The 17,954-nt window shown below is 47.6% G+C and overlaps 1 protein-coding gene across 1 annotated transcript in view; it reads left to right on the top strand.

Moving 5' to 3' along the window:
- The window catches only part of ITSN1 (intersectin 1), a 97,755-nt gene that overhangs the window by 34,155 nt on the left and 45,646 nt on the right, over nt 1-17,954 (top strand). Inside the window, exons 5-13 of the mRNA XM_039555797.1 lie at nt 773-933; nt 2,461-2,637; nt 3,211-3,304; nt 5,388-5,488; nt 6,174-6,238; nt 9,566-9,764; nt 9,935-10,074; nt 14,302-14,382; nt 17,439-17,563. Of these exons, the coding sequence (XP_039411731.1) occupies nt 773-933; nt 2,461-2,637; nt 3,211-3,304; nt 5,388-5,488; nt 6,174-6,238; nt 9,566-9,764; nt 9,935-10,074; nt 14,302-14,382; nt 17,439-17,563 (1,143 nt within the window). The remainder of the gene's footprint in view (nt 1-772; nt 934-2,460; nt 2,638-3,210; nt 3,305-5,387; nt 5,489-6,173; nt 6,239-9,565; nt 9,765-9,934; nt 10,075-14,301; nt 14,383-17,438; nt 17,564-17,954) is intronic.

Below are 17,954 nucleotides of genomic sequence, written 5' to 3'. Positions count from 1 at the left end.
AGCTGAAGGACAGATTTGCAAAGTCAGTGATTTGCTTCTCTGTGGTGCTGTTTGAGGACCCTGTGCTTTCATTGGTGGGATTTTGCAAAGTTTTTGTATGGCTACATTTGTCCTTCTCTGGATGCTTTGCTGTTACTCCTCCAAGAGTAGAAAAGCAACTTAAAAATTATTTATTAACCACCCCAGGAAAGAAATTGAGGAGCTCTAAGTTTAAATAGTGTCTTATTTTTAGCCTGGCATAATTTTGGGTGAAAATTAGTGAGAATCCCAGAATCCCTGAGGCTGGAAAAGCCCTCCCAGCCCAGCCAGGCCCAGCTGTGCCCGATGCCCACCTTGTCCCCAGCCCAGAGCACTGAGTGCCACCTCCAGCCCTTCCTGGGACACCTCCAGGGATGGGCACTCCAAACCTCCCTGGGCAGCTCTTGCCAAGGCCTGAGCTCCCTTTCCATGGGGAAATTCCTGCTGCTGTCCACCCTGAGGCCTGCCCTGGCCCAGCCTGAGGCCGTTCCCTCTCCTCCTGTCCCTGTTCCCTGGCAGCAGAGCCCGACCCCCCCGGCTGCCCCCTCCTGTCAGGGACTTGTGCAGAGCCACAAGGTCCCCCCTGAGCCTCCTTTGCTCCAGCCTGAGCCCCTTTCCCAGCTCCCTCAGCCGCTCCTGGGGCTCCAGCCCCTTCATCAGCCTTGGATATCCATACCTGTGTGAGCCTGCTCCTCGGGCAGGGCCTGAAGTTCCTAATTCCAGAGTGTGACTGTGAAAATGGTGTGTCTTGCAGGGCTCTAGCTGACATGAACAATGATGGGAGGATGGATCCATTGGAGTTTTCCATAGCTATGAAACTCATCAAACTGAAGCTCCAGGGTTACCAGCTCCCGGCCACGCTGCCGCCCGTCATGAAGCAGCCGCCCCTCGCCCTGCCCGGTGCCCCAGGATTTGGTAAGATCCCTGTTTTCCTCCCTGTTTTCCTCATTGTTACCTGGGACTGCAGCAATTCCACTGTCATTTTGCAGTTTCTCCAAGAAAATTTTAGGAAAAAGTGCTTCTAAAAGCCTGTGGACTGAAACCCAGATGTTGCATGTGCACCGAGACAGATTGCACTGGGCTTCTACCCCGGCCCTGCTGAGCAACCTGAGCTGAGCTCCTGTTTGCTTCACGTTTGCACTGCTCCAAACAAAACCTGGCTCAGGTAGTAGGGCTAGTGCATTCCAAAGGGCCGGAGTTTTGGTTTAAGCTGTGGGCATTACTGGATCTCCAGCTTTGGCAAGATCAGCTCTGTTTCTCCTGAGTTTTTACAATCCCTGCACCTTCTGCTTTGATGAGCAGTGCTGCTTTGGTAGGAGTTGAACAGCTGCTTGGGGTGAAGTATTGCCAGTCGTCATCATTTCTAGGAAAAGAGTAGAGAAGATGGGATGGGGAAAGGAAAATAACTAAATGAAGGTGAACCTCATGTTTGACACCTTGGTCCTGTCGTGAGAGGTTCTTTCCCTTTCTGGTTTAGTCTTTTCTGTGACTCAACGCTATTGATGCCTGAGAATTATGGAATCACAGAATGGTTTGGAATGGAAGGGACTTTAAAGTCCATCCAGTGCCACCCCTGCCATGGGCAGGGACACCTCCCACTGTCCCAGGCTGCTCCAAGCCCCAGTGTCCAGCCTGGCCTTGGGCACTGCCAGGGATCCAGGGGCAGCCCCAGCTGCTCTGGGCACCCTGTGCCAGGGCCTGCCCACCCTCCAGGGAGGAATTCCTGCCCAGCATGCCATCTAGATATCCTGAGGAAAGGGAGCAGGGCCTTTGATGAACTGCTTGCAGCAGTGTGGTTTGATCCACTGTACCCCCCACAAGTTTTACTGTCAGAAATGAAATTCTTTGGAAGATAACAGTGAAACTGGACAGAGCAAATACAGGGTTAAGTGAGAAAAGGCAAAATAACATGAACCTCCCACAAACCCCAGCCAAATCCGTGATTCCCTTGTTTTTATTCCCTGTAGATTGATGTGAGCTGTTTGCACACCCTCGTTCTTCCCCTGGCACCACTGGCCCTCCTTAACCTCCCTGGTTCCCTGCAACTGTGCTTACCCCTCAGCCTCTCATTCCTGTGCTCTCCCCATTAGCTTTGCCCTGTCTCATCCCAACAAAAGGCTGGAGCACTAATCCCGCAGCTTCTGTGCCAGCCTGGAGGTTCACCCCTCCCTGGGGCTGCCAGTGCTGCTCCTCACTCAGTTCAAGGCACGCGATTCCTTTCTTAGCAGATGCTGCTGGACTGTTTGGGGCAGTCCCTGTGGCAGGTGTGGGGCTGTCCCTGTGCCCTGTGTCCCGTTCCTGTGCCATGCTGGCGCTGCCCTGGGCTGGGAGGGCTGTCCCAGGGGTGTGGGAGCTCCCACGGAGGTGTCTGTGACTGTGCAGCCCCTGCGGGCGGCGTCTCGGGTGTGCGTCACAACCAACCTGTGCTTTTCTCGCCCGTAGGTCTCGGGGGCATTGCCAACATGCCATCCCTCACCACTGTGGCCCCGGTGCCCATGGCATCCATCCCAGTCGTGGGGATGTCCCCCCCTCTGGTGTCCTCTGTCCCTGCAGCCGTCCCTCCCCTGGCTAACGGAGCTCCTGCTGTCATCCAGCCCCTGCCTGCTTTCGCTCACCCCGGTACGCTGCTCTCACTCTCTGTCTCCTGCTCCTAACAGCTCCCCTGCCATTTCCTTGGGACACATGGAATTAGCCACTCCGAGTGATGCCTTTGGGGAAGGACTGTGCTTTGCCTTAGCCCACTTGGCACACTTGGAGAAGAGCTAAAAGAAGGAATGTGGACATGGCCTCCCGCAGGAGTCCCTCGTGGTGAGAAAATAAAACAGCACTTGGAGGAATGACCTTGCCAGGAAACTGTTGCTTGGAAATTGGGCCTCTCCTGTCTCTTTATAGCTACTGAAGTACTGCTGTTTGTTAGGGTGGCTTTAATACTGAACTACATATTGTTTCTAACATTTATCAAAATATAATTTGGTATCAACAGGGTTTCCATAAAGCTGTGGAAGTAAAAAGACATGAGGGAAGTGCCCTTGTGTTTCCCCCTGTCCTGCTGGACTCTCTGATCTTTATATTGTTAAAGAGTTCCCTTCAGCCCCACAGTGCCTGTACTTGATGTAGGAGCTGAATGAATGTCATGGGAATTGCCCAGTTTCACTGTGAATAGCAATAAATCCCTGTTTTCTCTCTTCCCAGCCACTTTGCCAAAGAGTTCTTCCTTCAGCCGCTCCGGGCCGGGAGCACAGCTCAATGCAAAGCTGCAGAAGGCACAATCCTTCGACGTGGCCAGGTGGGGCTGGGGCACGGAGGGGCAGCCGGGGGGTTGGGTCCCCAGGGTTGCAAAAACTCCTTCCCTTTCACAAAGTGCTTGTCTGAAATAATAGTTCTGGCAGAAATCAATTCCTGCACAGGTACCACTTCAGCATTTTGTGGAGTGCTGTGGCTTTACAGGGAATGCTCCAGGAGCAGGGAATCCTGGAAATAAAACCATCAACTACTAACAGTGCTGAGACTGTCTTCACTTAATTTTTAGAACAGCGTTTGCTTCTGTAAACATAACCTGCATCATGCACAGACACTCCTGGTACTGTGAAAACAAGACAAGTAATATGTTATTTAAAATTAGCAACTCCAGGGTGGTTCCTAAAAGCAAAATATTTAATAGGTCTCATATTTTAAATGCCCTCCACATCACTGTTTCTTCTGTTTTCTTCATGTTCTGCATGAAAAATCACTTAAAGGGCTTCTAGATTATTCCAAGCCCTAGAAAAATGTGTGGTTGGGCAAAAAGGGGTTTACTCTGGTTTAAGAAAGTGGATCTAAAAAACTAAAACTTCCTTTGAGGAGGTAGGAGAGGGATTTCCCAAAGTCTTTATAAATCATCTCTCTCAGATCCGTGGCACAGGTTTTTATGCAAGAGGGGAATGGCTTGGGACACAATTTATTGCTTGGTTTATTTCCACTTCTTCTGCTGGCTTGTCTATTGCCCTGCTGTTAGATAAGTGACACTACTCATTATTGGCAAATAGAAATAAAAGCCTTTCAAAACAATTCATTTTCTCTCTGTAATCAAAACCTGCCAGGAGCAGAGTAGGGATGCTCTGGTAGAATTTAGGTATGATACAGGAGTAAACTTAATGTGGGGAACCCCCAAATCCAGCAAAAATGAGGAGGAATTCCTGTGGGTAAAAATTCAATATTAAGCCTTTTTTATTTCATTACTGAAGGGGCAGCTTGTTTTTGCTTTGCTCCCATGAAGGGATATTATTAAAGCCCAAGAGTTGGGAAATCAAAAAGAGAGATACTAGTTTGTGTCTTGTCATGTAAGAATGGTTTATAAGGTCAAAGAAAGGACAAAGTTTGAATGCACCTGAAGACAGAAAAACTCTGCTCCTTGTTTTTCAGAATTAGGACTTCTCAGCCTGGGAAATCAGCTACAAATCAACTCAACCTGTTATGGGAATGAATTAAAACTGTGAATATTACATTCCTCACTTGAATTCCATTATGAGAAACTTTACATTCAAATGTGGCTTTTCCACACCTTCTTTTCTACATTTTCAGTATATTTTACATTTGTTTTCATTTAGCTTATGAATTATTTGACTAAAAGAACCAGTTAAAGACAGAGTAAAATGGGATGTTATTCTGCATTTCCTGGTACATGTTTAGGTAAAAGCTTGTAGTTCCTCTGAACAGTTTAAGTTGCTTCATTCTCTGCCAGTAAAGAAAAAAGCAAAACTCTTAGGAAAAAAAACACCTTCCAAGAGACTGAATGATGATAAATGTTTGCAAACAAGAAGTCAAACCCATGGTGGTTTCAGAAATAGCAGGGAATATTAGATCATGGAATCATGAAAAGGTTTGGGTTGGGAGGGACCTTGAAGCCCACCCAGTGCCACCCCTGCCACGGCAGGGACACCTCCCACTGTCCCAGGCTGCTCCAAGCCCCAGTGTCCAGCCTGGCCTTGGGCACTGCCAGGGATCCAGGGGCAGCCCCAGCTGCTCTGGGCACCCTGTGCCAGGGCCTGCCCCCTCACAAGAGGCTGAAGTGCTGCACTGAAATCAAGTTTTATGCCTGAAATTGTTCTTTTCCCCAATTTTGCTGTGAGGGTGGGGAGGTACTGAGGTGTCCCAGAGCAGCTGGGGCTGCCCCTGGATCCCTGGCAGTGCCCAAGGCCAGGCTGGACATTGGGGCTTGGAGCAGCCTGGGACAGTGGGAGGTGTCCCTGCCGTGGCAGGGGTGGCACTGGATGGGCTCTGAGGTCCCTCCAGCCCAAACCCTTCTGTGATTTTATGACTCTGTGATTGTTGCCATTACCTTCATGAGATGAAATTTCCAATTATCCGTGGTCTCCCTGCTGTCCTTGCAGTGCTCCTGCCGTGGCAGAGTGGGCTGTGCCTCAGTCCTCACGGCTCAAGTACCGGCAGCTCTTCAACAGCCACGACAAAACCATGAGTGGACACTTGACAGGTACTGGAACAGCTTCTGTTGTCTCCTTGTTTCGAGCTGTAAGAGGCCAATTTAATGCCACTGAGGATGTTGTTCACAAAGTAAGAGACTCATCAGTGTTTTTCTGTTTGAATCTCCCAAGTGCTTAATGCTCTTGTTTAGAAACAAACATTCATCATAGCTGGGATCATTTTATCACCATCTTTCCTTTATTTTCTGCAAAGTTGACCTTGGGAAATGTTTCTGGAGAAGGGCACAGTGGGTTCTGTGAAAACTTGTGCAGCCATTTCCAGTGCTTTGTTCACCCACTGCTAAAAGCAGTGTCCACTTCCAGGGAGAGACTAGACTGGTCCCCTGGCTTGATTTTATCAGTTCTGGTGCATCTCTTTGTGGTTTAGGGCTTTCTTGGGTTTTAACCTGAGTGGTTTGGTTGCCCAGAGCAGCTGGGGCTGCCCCTGGATCCCTGGCAGTGCCCAAGGGCCAGGCTGGGACATTGGGGCTTGGAGCAGCCTGGCACAGTGGGAGGTGTCCCTGCCATGGCAGGGGTGGCACTGGGTGGGCTTTGAGGTCCCTCCCAGCCCAACCCAGTCCGGGCTTCTGTGGTTGTTGTGCAGAAGGGAAGAGTTATTTCATGGTTATTTGGGGGAGCCAGGTTCCTGCTGGTCACATCTCTTGCTTATTTTGTTAATATTTGTTTCCCTTTTAGGTCCCCAAGCGAGAACGATTCTCATGCAGTCAAGTTTACCCCAGGCTCAGCTGGCTACAATATGGTAAAATAAATGTTTCCATTTCCATCAAAACACAATCTCTTCTGAAACCTCTGCACTGGAATCTGGGCAGTTTTCTCCATTTCCAGTCTCACTGATAAATCACACATTGCTCTTTGTCATGTGTAACTTTATAAACAAAACCTGCACTTCTGTGCCTTTATTGGTATTATTCCACAAGAGTACCAGGAGCATCTTTTGTGTGGTGGTTTGGAAGTTGGGGTTCAATGCTGGGTTTTTAGGCAGAGCAGATGTTCAGCATCCTGTGCCTTCCACTTACCTGTGCACAGGCAGTAGAACAGGAGACTTAACCCAAACCACACTTTCTTTGGGGTTTCTCTGCCTTTTCCATGAGTTTGGGAGGGCTGATTTCCCAGGGGCTGGAGTTATAGACCTTTACAATAATGGATTTTTTAAGGATTTGTCTCAGCTTCCCCTTCGCCTACCAACTTGTTGTTTGCCTAACTTTATTATGTTTTTATTGCTCCATGGAAAGTTGTTCCTAATTAACTTCTATCCTTTAGGAATGTTTGCTTGAGAAGCATTGGAGCTGGCCCAGGGGCTCAGTGTGAGGATGGCAGTGCTGCAGTCACTTTGACAAGGCCATTCAGCTGCACTTGTTCTCTTTGCAAAGCACTGGGAGTTGTGTTATAAATTAAAAACCACTCTTTCCTTCTCTGTTTCCTAACAAAGGGATGAAATTAAATCAGCCTAGTCCCCCAGCAGATGATTAACCAAAGAAGTGCTCTGCTTTTGCCAGCCTTGGGGTGGTGGTGTGGGCAGGCAGCTGCCACCAGCTCTCTCCAGGAGCTGCAAACAGGACTCGCTCAGCTGGGGACATTCACAACTGCCAGGCCACTGAGATAAGGAAGGGATGTTGCAGCTCTTGTTGGCCCTTTCCTGAGCCCTGCTCTGTGGTTGCTGCTGTCTGGGGCAGGGTTTGTCAGCCTGTGCTGGGGCTGAAATCCCTCACTCAGGCACACAAAGGGGAGAGTTGATGCTCAGCCTGTCCTGGGAGTTCCTAACCCAGGTGTGGACCCAGCTGATAAGATTTCTTTGCACGGCACATTCTCAGTCTCCTGGCTTGTTCTGTGCTCCAGCCTGAGGACTTCCAGTGACACAGGTGTGGATCAAGTGAGGCAGTGATTGTCTCCCACATTTAAATCCCATTGACAGAGTCCTGTGCCTTGGGATATCAAAAGAATTTATCACTTATTTCCCTTTGATTTTCACAGTATCATGGGTGATTTTCCTGCATGATTAGAGTGCAGCATGCTGGAGAAACAAATCCTGGGCTGGAAGGGACCCACAGGGATCAGCCAGTCCCACCCCTGGCCCTGCCCAGACCCCCCAGCAATCCCAGCCTGGGCATCCCTGGCAGCGCTGTCCAAACGCTCCTGGAGCTCTGGCAGCCTCGGGGCCGTGCCCATTCCCTGGGGAGCCTGGGCAGTGCCCAGCACCCTCTGGGGGAAGAGCCTTTCCCTGCTCTCAGCCTGAGCCTGCCCTGGCCCAGCTCCAGCCGCTCCCTGGCTGCTGTCCCTGGCCCAGGAGCAGAGATCGGAGCTGTCCCTGCGCTGCCCCTCGGAGGAGCTGCAGCCCCCCCAAGCCTGGAGGTGAGGCTGCCCCAGCGCAGGGTAGGATTGGAGCATCCAGATTTTGGGATCTCCTTGAGGGGCTGGGAAAGCTCTGTTGCTGCAACAGGCCCTGCAGCTGCACCATGAAGGACATGTGCAGCTCTTGATAATCAAATCTGTAGTTCATCTGAATTTTGCTACTTTGCTACTTAGTGAATTCCTTAAGCCCTTGACTGTGCTGTGCTGTCTCAGGGTATTTTCGGGAACATAAGGAGCTCACAGGAGGCTGCAGTTGTTGCATAATGCTCAGAGCTGAGCTGGGCACTGCAGAGCCCCATCAGGGTCTGGCAGGAGGAAAGTGGGACAGCCCAAAGCTATGGCAGTGCAGTCAGTCCCGGGTTCTTGGAACCAAATTTAAAACTTGTTGTGGAATTGTGGAATCACAGAATAACTTAGGTTGGAATGGACTTTAAAGCCCATCCAGTGCCACCCTTGCCATGGGCAGGGACTCCTTCCACTGTCCCAGGCTGCTCCAAGCCCTTGGACACCTCCAGGGATGGGGAGTCCATGACGTCCCTGGGGCTCACTCTGGTGCTCAGGGGTCAGGGGACATTTATTCTTAGCATTGCATGATGTTACTTGCAATCCTCCTTGACAGATTGAAGCTGTCAGCTGCTTGATTCCTCAAAAGCCTGCAATTCCAGAGAACTGCCCAGAGGAGTTACAGGGTTTGTGGGAAAGATGGGATGTTGATACTCAGGTGCTGTTTCACCTCGTGCTGCTGAAGGTGTTTCAACAACTTGAGCTTGAAGGTCAAGGCTTCAGAAGAGTGTGTGAGGTAGCACTTCCTGCTCTGGAAAGGGCCAGGCTTCTACAGAAAACACATAAATAGGATCCCCCAAAGGGAGAGGATCATCTGCAGGGACCCCTGTAACACAGCAGTTCACAAGCTTACAACCACGTGCTGAGTTTGAGAGAGATCAGAATCCCCTTCCAAGAGCTCTAAGTGGAGACGTCAAGGACTCAAGGATTCTCATCCCTCAGGGCTTGTGTTTCATGGCTTTTGGCCAGAATATATTCCTTTAAAGGGCAAGTCTTTATTTTCCTGTAAATATTTGTCTTTCTATTCCTGATCTAAGTTACTAATCATTAACAGTGTTATTAATATTATTAATTAACTATTAGTGGAGGGTGCAGCCGGGGGGGTCGGGCTCTGCTGCCAGGGAACAGGGACAGGAGGAGAGGGAACGGCCTCAGGCTGGGCCAGGGGAGGCTCAGGGTGGACAGCAGCAGGAATTTCCCCATGGAAAGGGAGCTCAGGCCTTGGCAGGGGCTGCCCAGGGAGGTTTGGAGTGCCCATCCCTGGAGGTGTCCCAGGAAGGGCTGGAGGTGGCACTCAGTGCTCTGGGCTGGGGACAAGGTGGGCATCGGGCACAGCTGGGCCTGGCTGGGCTGGGAGGGCTTTTCCAGCCTCAGGGGTTCTGGGATTCTGTGTTTCATTTATTAAAATCAGAATTAAACATTTAGTAAGTGCTTGTTTGAACATTTCCTCAAATTTGTCCTTGTCTTTCTGCCTTCAGTTTTGGGTAATTGAAAGCCAAGTTCAATTTTCAATGAGAATCAGTTCAATTTGATACATCCCCTCTTTTGGACTGGCAGAGAATGTCTGGGATCTGTGGGGTTATCACACAGACAGTGCTTGGATAAGAGCAATAATACATCAGGAGGGAAATAAGCAGTAACACATCATTCAGTGAGGGAAAAGTAAAGAAGAAATGAAAATGAGAGGTCTCATGGCTGAAGTTGTCCCTCACTCACCTTTTTGCCTGTTTCTGTTCTTGTTTTCCCTGCCTGTGCCCTGGGTTCAGGAGTCTCAGCAGATGCTGGGCAGGTTGATTCCAGAGAAGCAGCTGCTGAATGATCAGCTCAAGCAAGTCCAGCAGAACAGTTTGCACAGTGAGTAGATTTGGGAATGCCTCAGTTGGGTCAGGCCACGTTCCCTCTCTGCAGTGTCCCCTGGAACTGCTCTTTGGGTGTTGCAAGATGCAGATGGGAAAATGTTGCTTTCTATGACCTGAACTGTTCCATGGAAGGAAATACTGACTTGATAATGTGTTCAAAACCAGGGGATTCCCTTCTCACCATCAAAAGAGCCTTGGAAGCCAAGGAACTGGCACGGCAGCAGCTCCGGGACCAGCTGGATGAGGTGGAGAAAGAAACCAGATCTAAACTGCAGGAAATTGATATTTTCAATAATCAGCTGAAGGTAACCCAGGACTCGTTAAGCCTTTCTGAATGTTCAGTTAATTATTTTCTAACCTGATTGTGGAAAAAAAAATGAAATGATGAAGGATGCATTAATGATTCTGGGAGCATTCTCAAATCTGTCTGTTGGGGATTTTATTTAATTTTTATTTTATTTTTAAGAAAATGCTGCTCAGCTTTCAAACTCAGGGTTGAATCAATTTAATCTGCAGAATCTCTTTAGGAGGAAATTTGAGCCCTGATTCCGGATTTATGATTGCAAAAATGAAATTACCAGTTTCTGTGCTTTTGCATCCAAGAAGTGCAGGACAAGGTCAGCAAATCTGCTGGAATCAGGACTTCAAATTGAAATCTTGAATAAAAGAGACTTGATTTTCTGCTGCCACCATGAATTTTTATGTGCTGTCCGTGTGCTCCTTCTTGTCCCTGCGTGTAGCTGTTTGTGGTTTCCTGCTTTATTGCTCAGTCTTTGTTAAAACTGTGATTTTTTCGTGTATTTCTGCACCAGACATGTCAGGGTTCTGCAGAGAGAAGTTGGAAATCAGTCTGTAGTTATAAACTTTTAATGGCATTCATTTTTTCATAAAATATTCCAATGTTCAAGCACTTTATCTGCCAGTTCCACTGGTGGGTTTTCCTGAAAGCTGGCCGGAAATACTCGATTTCCTGCAAGGTGTCACAAATTGTGCTGCAAGTATTCAGCAGGAAAATCACTGTGGTAGTGACATTAATGGAGTTGTTTTGTAAATTGATCAACTGGGATTAAATCAAACAATTTAGGGTGGAAGGTGGGGTTGAATTTAAGCAACAAATTGCTTGTTGAAACTAGAGTTATTAATAATTATAGGAAAAAATTAAAAGTGTGGCCCTGTTCTAAGGTAAATTTGAAGATGACTCTCCCAGTCTGAGACAGGGAGGATCGAAGGGGAGAATCTCTGCAGAGTCAGACACAGAACAAACAAAATGGGCACAATTTATATTTAAAACAAAATAGAATGGTTTAATCTTCGCTTAATTAATCCTTGAGGTTTAAACCTTGCTTAATTTTTCTTAATGTATGATTTTTGGATACATCTTAACATGTTGTGCTTTTTGGGTATTATTTTTTTTAATGGAGTCCTTTGAAAGTGATAAATTGGACCAAAGGATATTAATTCTAAAGTTAGTGCCAGTATTTGGTTTAATCATAAATTACCTAAACAGTATAAATGGGCAAAAGGGGTGAATTTTCTTGGTATTGTGACAGTAGCAAAAAAAATCCCCAAAACCAACCAACCAGTCACCCAAAATCCAATCTTTTAAATACTGAAGGGTTGAAGTTCACAGATAACAAGCTGATGTTAATTAAAAATTGAAGTTGCCCATTAAGCACAGATTTATCAGCATGTGCCAGGAATCCAAGAATGCCTTGGCTAGAGGTAAATGGTTTTGCAGTTTAAAACAAAAATTGGTTTCAGTCGATTGATAACGAGTTGTGGAGACACCTCTTTGGGAAGAGCAGAAAGTCTCCTCCGGCTTGAGGAGATTGTGGAGCTCATCTGATGGGAGGAGCAGATCTGGTTCTGTATGTGGGGATTTCTGCCTTGCTGCAGCTTCCTTGTCTTTCTGGGAAGGGCTGAGTTCAGGAGGGGCAGTCACAAAATCCCAGAATTGTCAGGGTGGGAAGGGATCATCCAGTGCCACCCCAGCATCACCCCAAACCCTGTCCCCACGGGCCACATCCAGACTCCTCTGGGACACCTCCAGAGACAGTGACTCCAAACCTCCCTGGGCAGCTCTTTCCAAGGCCTGAGCTCCCTTTCCATGGGGAAATTCCTGCTGCTGTCCACCCTGAGCCTGCCCTGGCCCAGCCTGAGGCCGTTCCCTCTCCTCCTGTCCCTGTTCCCTGGCAGCAGAGCCCGACCCCCCCGGCTGCCCCCTCCTGTCAGGGACTTGTGCAGAGCCACAAGGTCCCCCCTGAGCCTCCTTTGCTCCAGCCTGAGCCCCTTTCCCAGCTCCCTCAGCCGCTCCTGGGGCTCCAGCCCCTTCCCAGCTCCCTTCCCTGCCCTGGACACGCTCCAGCCCCTGTTGTACCATGGAAACTGAGCAGTGGGAGCTGAATTCAGAGAGTTCTCCCTTCTGTAGTTTCTCAAGATGTGCAAGGCATATTTTGGGGGGGCCTGGAGGATTTTATTACTGGATTAAATCCCTAAGAAGGCACATGGACCTTTTTGTGGGCTCAGCTTGGAAGGGGTAGAGAAACCCCTTAGAAGCTGCTGAGTGCAGCAGGGATTTCTTGGCTGTTGTTCTTCATGGAATCATCAAATATCCTGAGCTGGAAAGGACCCACAGGGATCACCCAGTCCCATCCCTGGCCCTGCCCAGGACCCCCCACCAACCCCACCCTGGGCATCCCTGGCAGCGCTGTCCAAACGCTCCTGGAGCTCTGGCAGCCTCGGGGCCGTGCCCATTCCCTGGGGAGCCTGGGCAGTGCCCAGCACTCGAGATTTTATGCACAAGGCTGGTGAAGGCTTTCCTGGAATCCTGCATTTACTGGGATTTGTGTGAAGTGGAACTTCTCCAAGCACAGATCACCTCTTTCTTAGGTGACTATATCACTCCAAACCAGGTTGTTTAGGAACTTCCATAATTCTCACATACAATTACCTAAAAGTCAAAAATCTGTGACAACTTTTAGGAACCACCACTGGAAAAGCAACTGACATTGGAAAGAGGTAGAAATTGACTTGAAGGTAATGCTAAATTAATAATTTCCCCAAATAGCAGAAGAACTTTTAGTTGAGTTCTCAGTTCCTGGGTGTGTACAAACAGCAGTTCCTGTGCTGCCATTTGTGTGATTATCAGGCAGCTGGACTATGCTCACAAGGAAATGTGAAATTTTTCAAATTGTCTATCAACAATTCCACCACATCTGAGCTCTAAATATGCTAAAGGCTTCTTGTAAATTAAGGGACAATAGGTCAAGATGGGAAAGATGGAAATCTTTCCTTTTAAAATACATTTTTATCAAGCAAATAACTTATAAACTCTGGGTTTAATCAAGGTAATTTTAGTTTACCAGGCAACTTGTTAACACCAAGCAGTTTACAGGATGCTCTGGATTTGCCTCCATGTTTGTATGTTCTGCAGTAAGTGAATACTTTTTACAAGTGTTAAATTACATCATCTTCGCTGTGTGTCTTAATGGTTAGGGAGATAAATGAGATTTTTTTTCTGCTGGATCTTTTTGTCATCTCTCCAAAACAACTGATTTAAATTCCTTCTGATGAGTCCTTTGGAGTTGGAAATATTCATAGAATATGGTGCATTTCCAGCAGCTTTCAGGCTTACAAAATGTTTTTAATATTTCAAATCAGGTCATTTGAATTGTAGTATTGGATATCTTTAGGTAGAACCACTTGGTTTCAGGGAGATCATTGGTGCTTGTTTGGCTGCTTATGTATCCTTTGAAATGAGATTTGGGGCATTTTATGAGATGATAGTCTTGTGGATTGGGCTGTATTTGGCTGTAAGGTGACTGAGTTTGTTACAAGGTTGAAAGTTTGGCCACTTCTTCATGTCTTGAATTATGATTGAAGGAGTGAAACTTCCAGTACTCTTTAAAAATCTCAGCCTAGAGGTCTAATAATATTGATACAGCTGTCAATAAAATGGAACTGGTCACTTGTTTATTTTAGGATCATAGAATTATGGAATGGTCTGGGATGGAGGGACCTTACAGCCCATCCAGTGCCACCCCTGCCATGGCAGGGACACCTCCCACTGTGCCAGGCTGCTCCAAGCCCCAATGTCCAGCCTGGCCTTGGGCACTGCCAGGGATCCAGGGGCAGCCCCAGCTGCTCTGGGCACCCTGTGCCAGGGCCTGCCCACCCTGCCAGGGAACAATTCCTGCCCAATATCCCTGGATCTAAACCGACCCTCCAAGCTTAAGGCTCGATGTGACTCCTGTCTCCAAGGACCAAATGCCCACTTCCTATAACATGGAAGAATCCCGAATTTCTTGCTGCTGTTCCTGCCCAAGAGCACCACAGGAATGAGTTCATGTTTCTGAAATAGTTTTGCTGAGAATTTTTTCCCAGTGCCTGGGAAAAGCAGAGACCCCCCAGGAGGGCTGAAGCTGTCCCGCTGTTGTCCGTGTGTCCGTCGCTGTCAGTGCCTGTGTGATCCATGTGAACGGGGCAGTCCTGCTCCCAATGCCTGTTTACATCTGAGCATTTCTTTCTTCCAGTCAGTGGCAGTGGAAGAGGCAATGCTGCAGTGCCTGGCGCTCCTCCTGGGCTGCATCCAGCACTTACACTCCTTCCCAAAGGTCTCCATGCCCTGCTCAGGCAGGACCCAGCTCTCTCTGAGTGAGGAGCCTCCTCCAGTTATGTGCTTCACTTTCCCTAAGCAGATGAGTGTGCAGTGTTTCACTGAGTCAGTGTTTCCTAAGGGTGCCAGCACCAAAACAAAACCAAAGAGAAGAGTTTAGCATTAGATTTTTATCTAATCCTTATGCCTGCATGAGGAGTGTGCCTTGAATGGCATCTTGGGCAAGATACTAATGAGTGATTTTTATCTTTTGCTTATCTGGAACTTCAGGAGTTTAAGTAAATTGCCTGTTTTGGTCATGATTTTCAGAATTTTTAAAAAGCAAACATTTGGATGGGGGAAGTATCCTTACACATCACTGTAATCTGTGATTCCGAGTAGGATAGAGGTGGCAACATCCTTCCTTTGTCCCATCTCCCCAGGATGGGGTGAAGGGAGGACTTGTGTGCCAAGGCCAAAGCAGAGGCTTTGGGAGCTCGGGAATGGGGCAGGAGAGGGTTGCTCTGGAAAAGCTTCTGGGAGCATGGAACCACAGGGTCCTTTCCTCTGGGATCAAATGCGTGTCTCAAGGGGAGAAGATCTGATGGAAACTTTGTATTGTAATCCCTGAATATCCCAAGTGCTGTTGTCTTTCTGTCAAAAAGGCACAATCTGGGCCTAAACAACTCCCGTTTCTACCATGAAGGTTTTTGTAGCAAATTACTTGTCTGTAAAGAGTGAATATTGCTCTGCTCTGTGCAATGCTTTAATTCCTATTCAATATGATGGATGTGGCTGTTGGAACATCTCAGAATTCTCCTTGTTGGTCTGTTTGGAGTTAAGTGCCAAGGTAACAATTTCTCAGCTTCTAAGGTAAGGCATTCCTTGTCCTGCACCCCAGGAACGAGCAAAGCCTTGGTGTGTCCTTGGAATTCCAGCACAGGAGTGGGACGTGTACAGCTGGGAGCTGTGTCTGTACAGGATGAGTGTAGGGCTGTGCTGAACATCCAGCTGGAAATGTTTTGGCTGTTGAAGTGTTACTGAAGTTCAGCTGGTTTCCAGTAGAACTCTGGGAGATGCTGGCTCTTCCTCCCCATCCTCCCACCTGGCAAAGCAGTTGAGCACCTCTGTTGCATGAGATGCCCAGCACTTCTTTGTTTCCTCCTGGCTGACCCAAAGAGGGATATATGTGGGATTTTTTCATCTCCAAAGATGCTCCATCCAGTGCCAGCACTATAAACTAGGTTTGATTTTCTTAACATGCAGTTCTGTCACAGAAAAATCCCTTCACAGAACATTGACCCAACACATCAGCTTGGCTGGGAGGGAGTAGGGCTAAAATGTCTGTGGAAAACTTAAATAATTACTAAAGTGTTCCCTGAGATCCTGACATAGCTAAGCAGGTGGATGAAATGACACAACAAGCAAAGAAAATAATTTAATTGTTTGTCCCAGGGTTGGCAGCAGCATTTACTGCTCCTGCTCCAGGTACTCACAGTGGAATCTCCTTGCTCCAGGCAGACATGGGGGCATGGCTCAGCTGCAGCATTCCCGTTTTCCATTTGGCCATGGAAGTGGTGAATATCCTGCATTTAGTGGTGAGATCCCTTAGGAGCTGCCCCTGGATCCCTGGCAGTGCCCAAGGCCAGGCTGGACATTGGGGCTTGGAGCAGCCTGGCACAGTGGGAGGTGTCCCTGCCATGGCAGGGGTGGGGCACTGGATAATCCCTAAAATCCCTTCCAACCCAACCAGTCTGGGATTGTCTCATCTGAAGGATGTCAGTCCCAGCACTGCCAATGCTCTTGAAGTTTGTCCCTTGCACTTGTCCATGTTTTTGGTACAAATAAGGGTTCAGGAGGTCATGGAGAGGACGTGGGGACTGTGGTTCCCCCTGCTCATCACACTCAGGGCGATCATAAAACAAGTATTGCCCAAATTGGGATTTTCCCTGCATTTCAGTGGGATTCATGGCCTTAGCAGGGTTTTAATTCCAACTTCCCTGAGAACTGATTCTCTCTTTAATGATGCTGAGCTCAGTTTTCATTGACTTTAAAAGTGGGGAGCATTAATGAAATAAAACTGAGACCTGAAAACTGAGCCACAAGGATCAGCTTCCCTTTTGAAAATTTCATCCCTGAATCACCTACATTTATTTTTTTGTCTCTTATGCAATTTTCTCATTTGGGTCAGTGCATGAGGAGTTTTACATGAAAACTTCCTGTGTTTGTAGATTGTGAATTTCTGAAAAACTATCCAAATACTTCCAAGATTAACTGTTTCAATTTCACATGTACCATATTTTCATTAAAAGATATCAGTTTTTTGAAGTGAACTATTTTCAGGGAAAATCCTCAGTGGTCATAGGGAGTTTTCGTTTTTTCCCCTGTAATACTGAGGAGTTCAGATGCAAAATTCCAGGTTATGCAAAGAAATTCCAGATGAAAGTTGGTTTTGTGTTAATAGGTGTAAATGCAGAGAACAAATCTTGAGGAAAATACTCTGGTTTTATTATTATTATTTATATTCTAATTTTTTCAGGCAGTGTCCTTCCAGTTAATTAAGAAAAGCTAGACTTGTATATGAATGAATACCATGATTCATCCCAAAGACATTCCTTAAGGATTTCAGTCTCCTGTGTATAAACCAAACCTGAAGGTTCTTTAGTAAATCAGCATTAATTGGCAAATGAAACTGATTAAGAGTTGCTGTTGTGAGAGCTCAGAGGGCAGATTTGTGTATGGAATTTAATAAGTTAAATCCACAAACCAACAAACAAAATAAAACAGAAGTGACTGTTCAGATTAAGCTTTGTCCATTTTTTAGAGTCCCATTTAAATGATTTCTGGTTTCTTAACCCTTTAATGTCTCAGTTAAATGGATAAAAATAGGAAAACAGTAGGTGGTTCATAGACCCTGGAAATGAACCTGAAATATCTGCATTTGGCAGGAGTGTGAGTTTGGACAGACATCCCCAGCAATTCCCAGGTGTTGTTCCCTCACAGGGAACCCTTTGGGGCCGTTAGTTCTGATTCACAGAGTGGATGCTTACACCTGTTTTCCTTTTTTTAATCCAGGAGCTGAGAGAAATCCATAACAAGCAGCAGCTCCAGAAGCAGAAGAGCTTGGAAGCTGAGAGGTTGAAACAGAAGGAACAGGAAAGGAAGACAGTGGAGCTGGAAAAGCAAAAAGAAGCTCAGAGGTAACAAACTGCTCTAATGGAGCCCTAAATGTAACACCTCCCCTGGCACCTCTCGGAAAATATTCCTGTCTGCCCAAAACTTCCAGGGATGCAGATGAGGTTTGTCTCCTCTAGTGCCACCCTCTAATGCTTGGGAAGTGGGTTGGTTGGACACCAGCAGGAATTTCCTCATGGAAAGGGAGCTCAGGCCTTGGGAAGAGCTGCCAGGGAGGTTTGGAGTGCCCATCCCTGGAGGTGTCCCAGGAAGGGCTGGAGGTGGCACTCAGTGCTCTGGGCTGGGGACAAGGTGGGCATCGGGCACAGCTGGGCCTGGCTGGGCTGGGAGGGCTTTCCAGCCTCAGGGATCCTGGCATTCCATGAATCAGTTTTTTTTCCCCTCCCCTCCTTTTTG

Source organism: Corvus cornix, chromosome 1, assembly GCF_000738735.6.
Source record: "Corvus cornix cornix isolate S_Up_H32 chromosome 1, ASM73873v5, whole genome shotgun sequence".
NCBI lineage: Eukaryota > Metazoa > Chordata > Aves > Passeriformes > Corvidae > Corvus > Corvus cornix.
The sequence above is the reverse complement of the archived record's forward strand: the minus strand, read 5'-3'. Positions and strand labels throughout refer to the sequence as shown.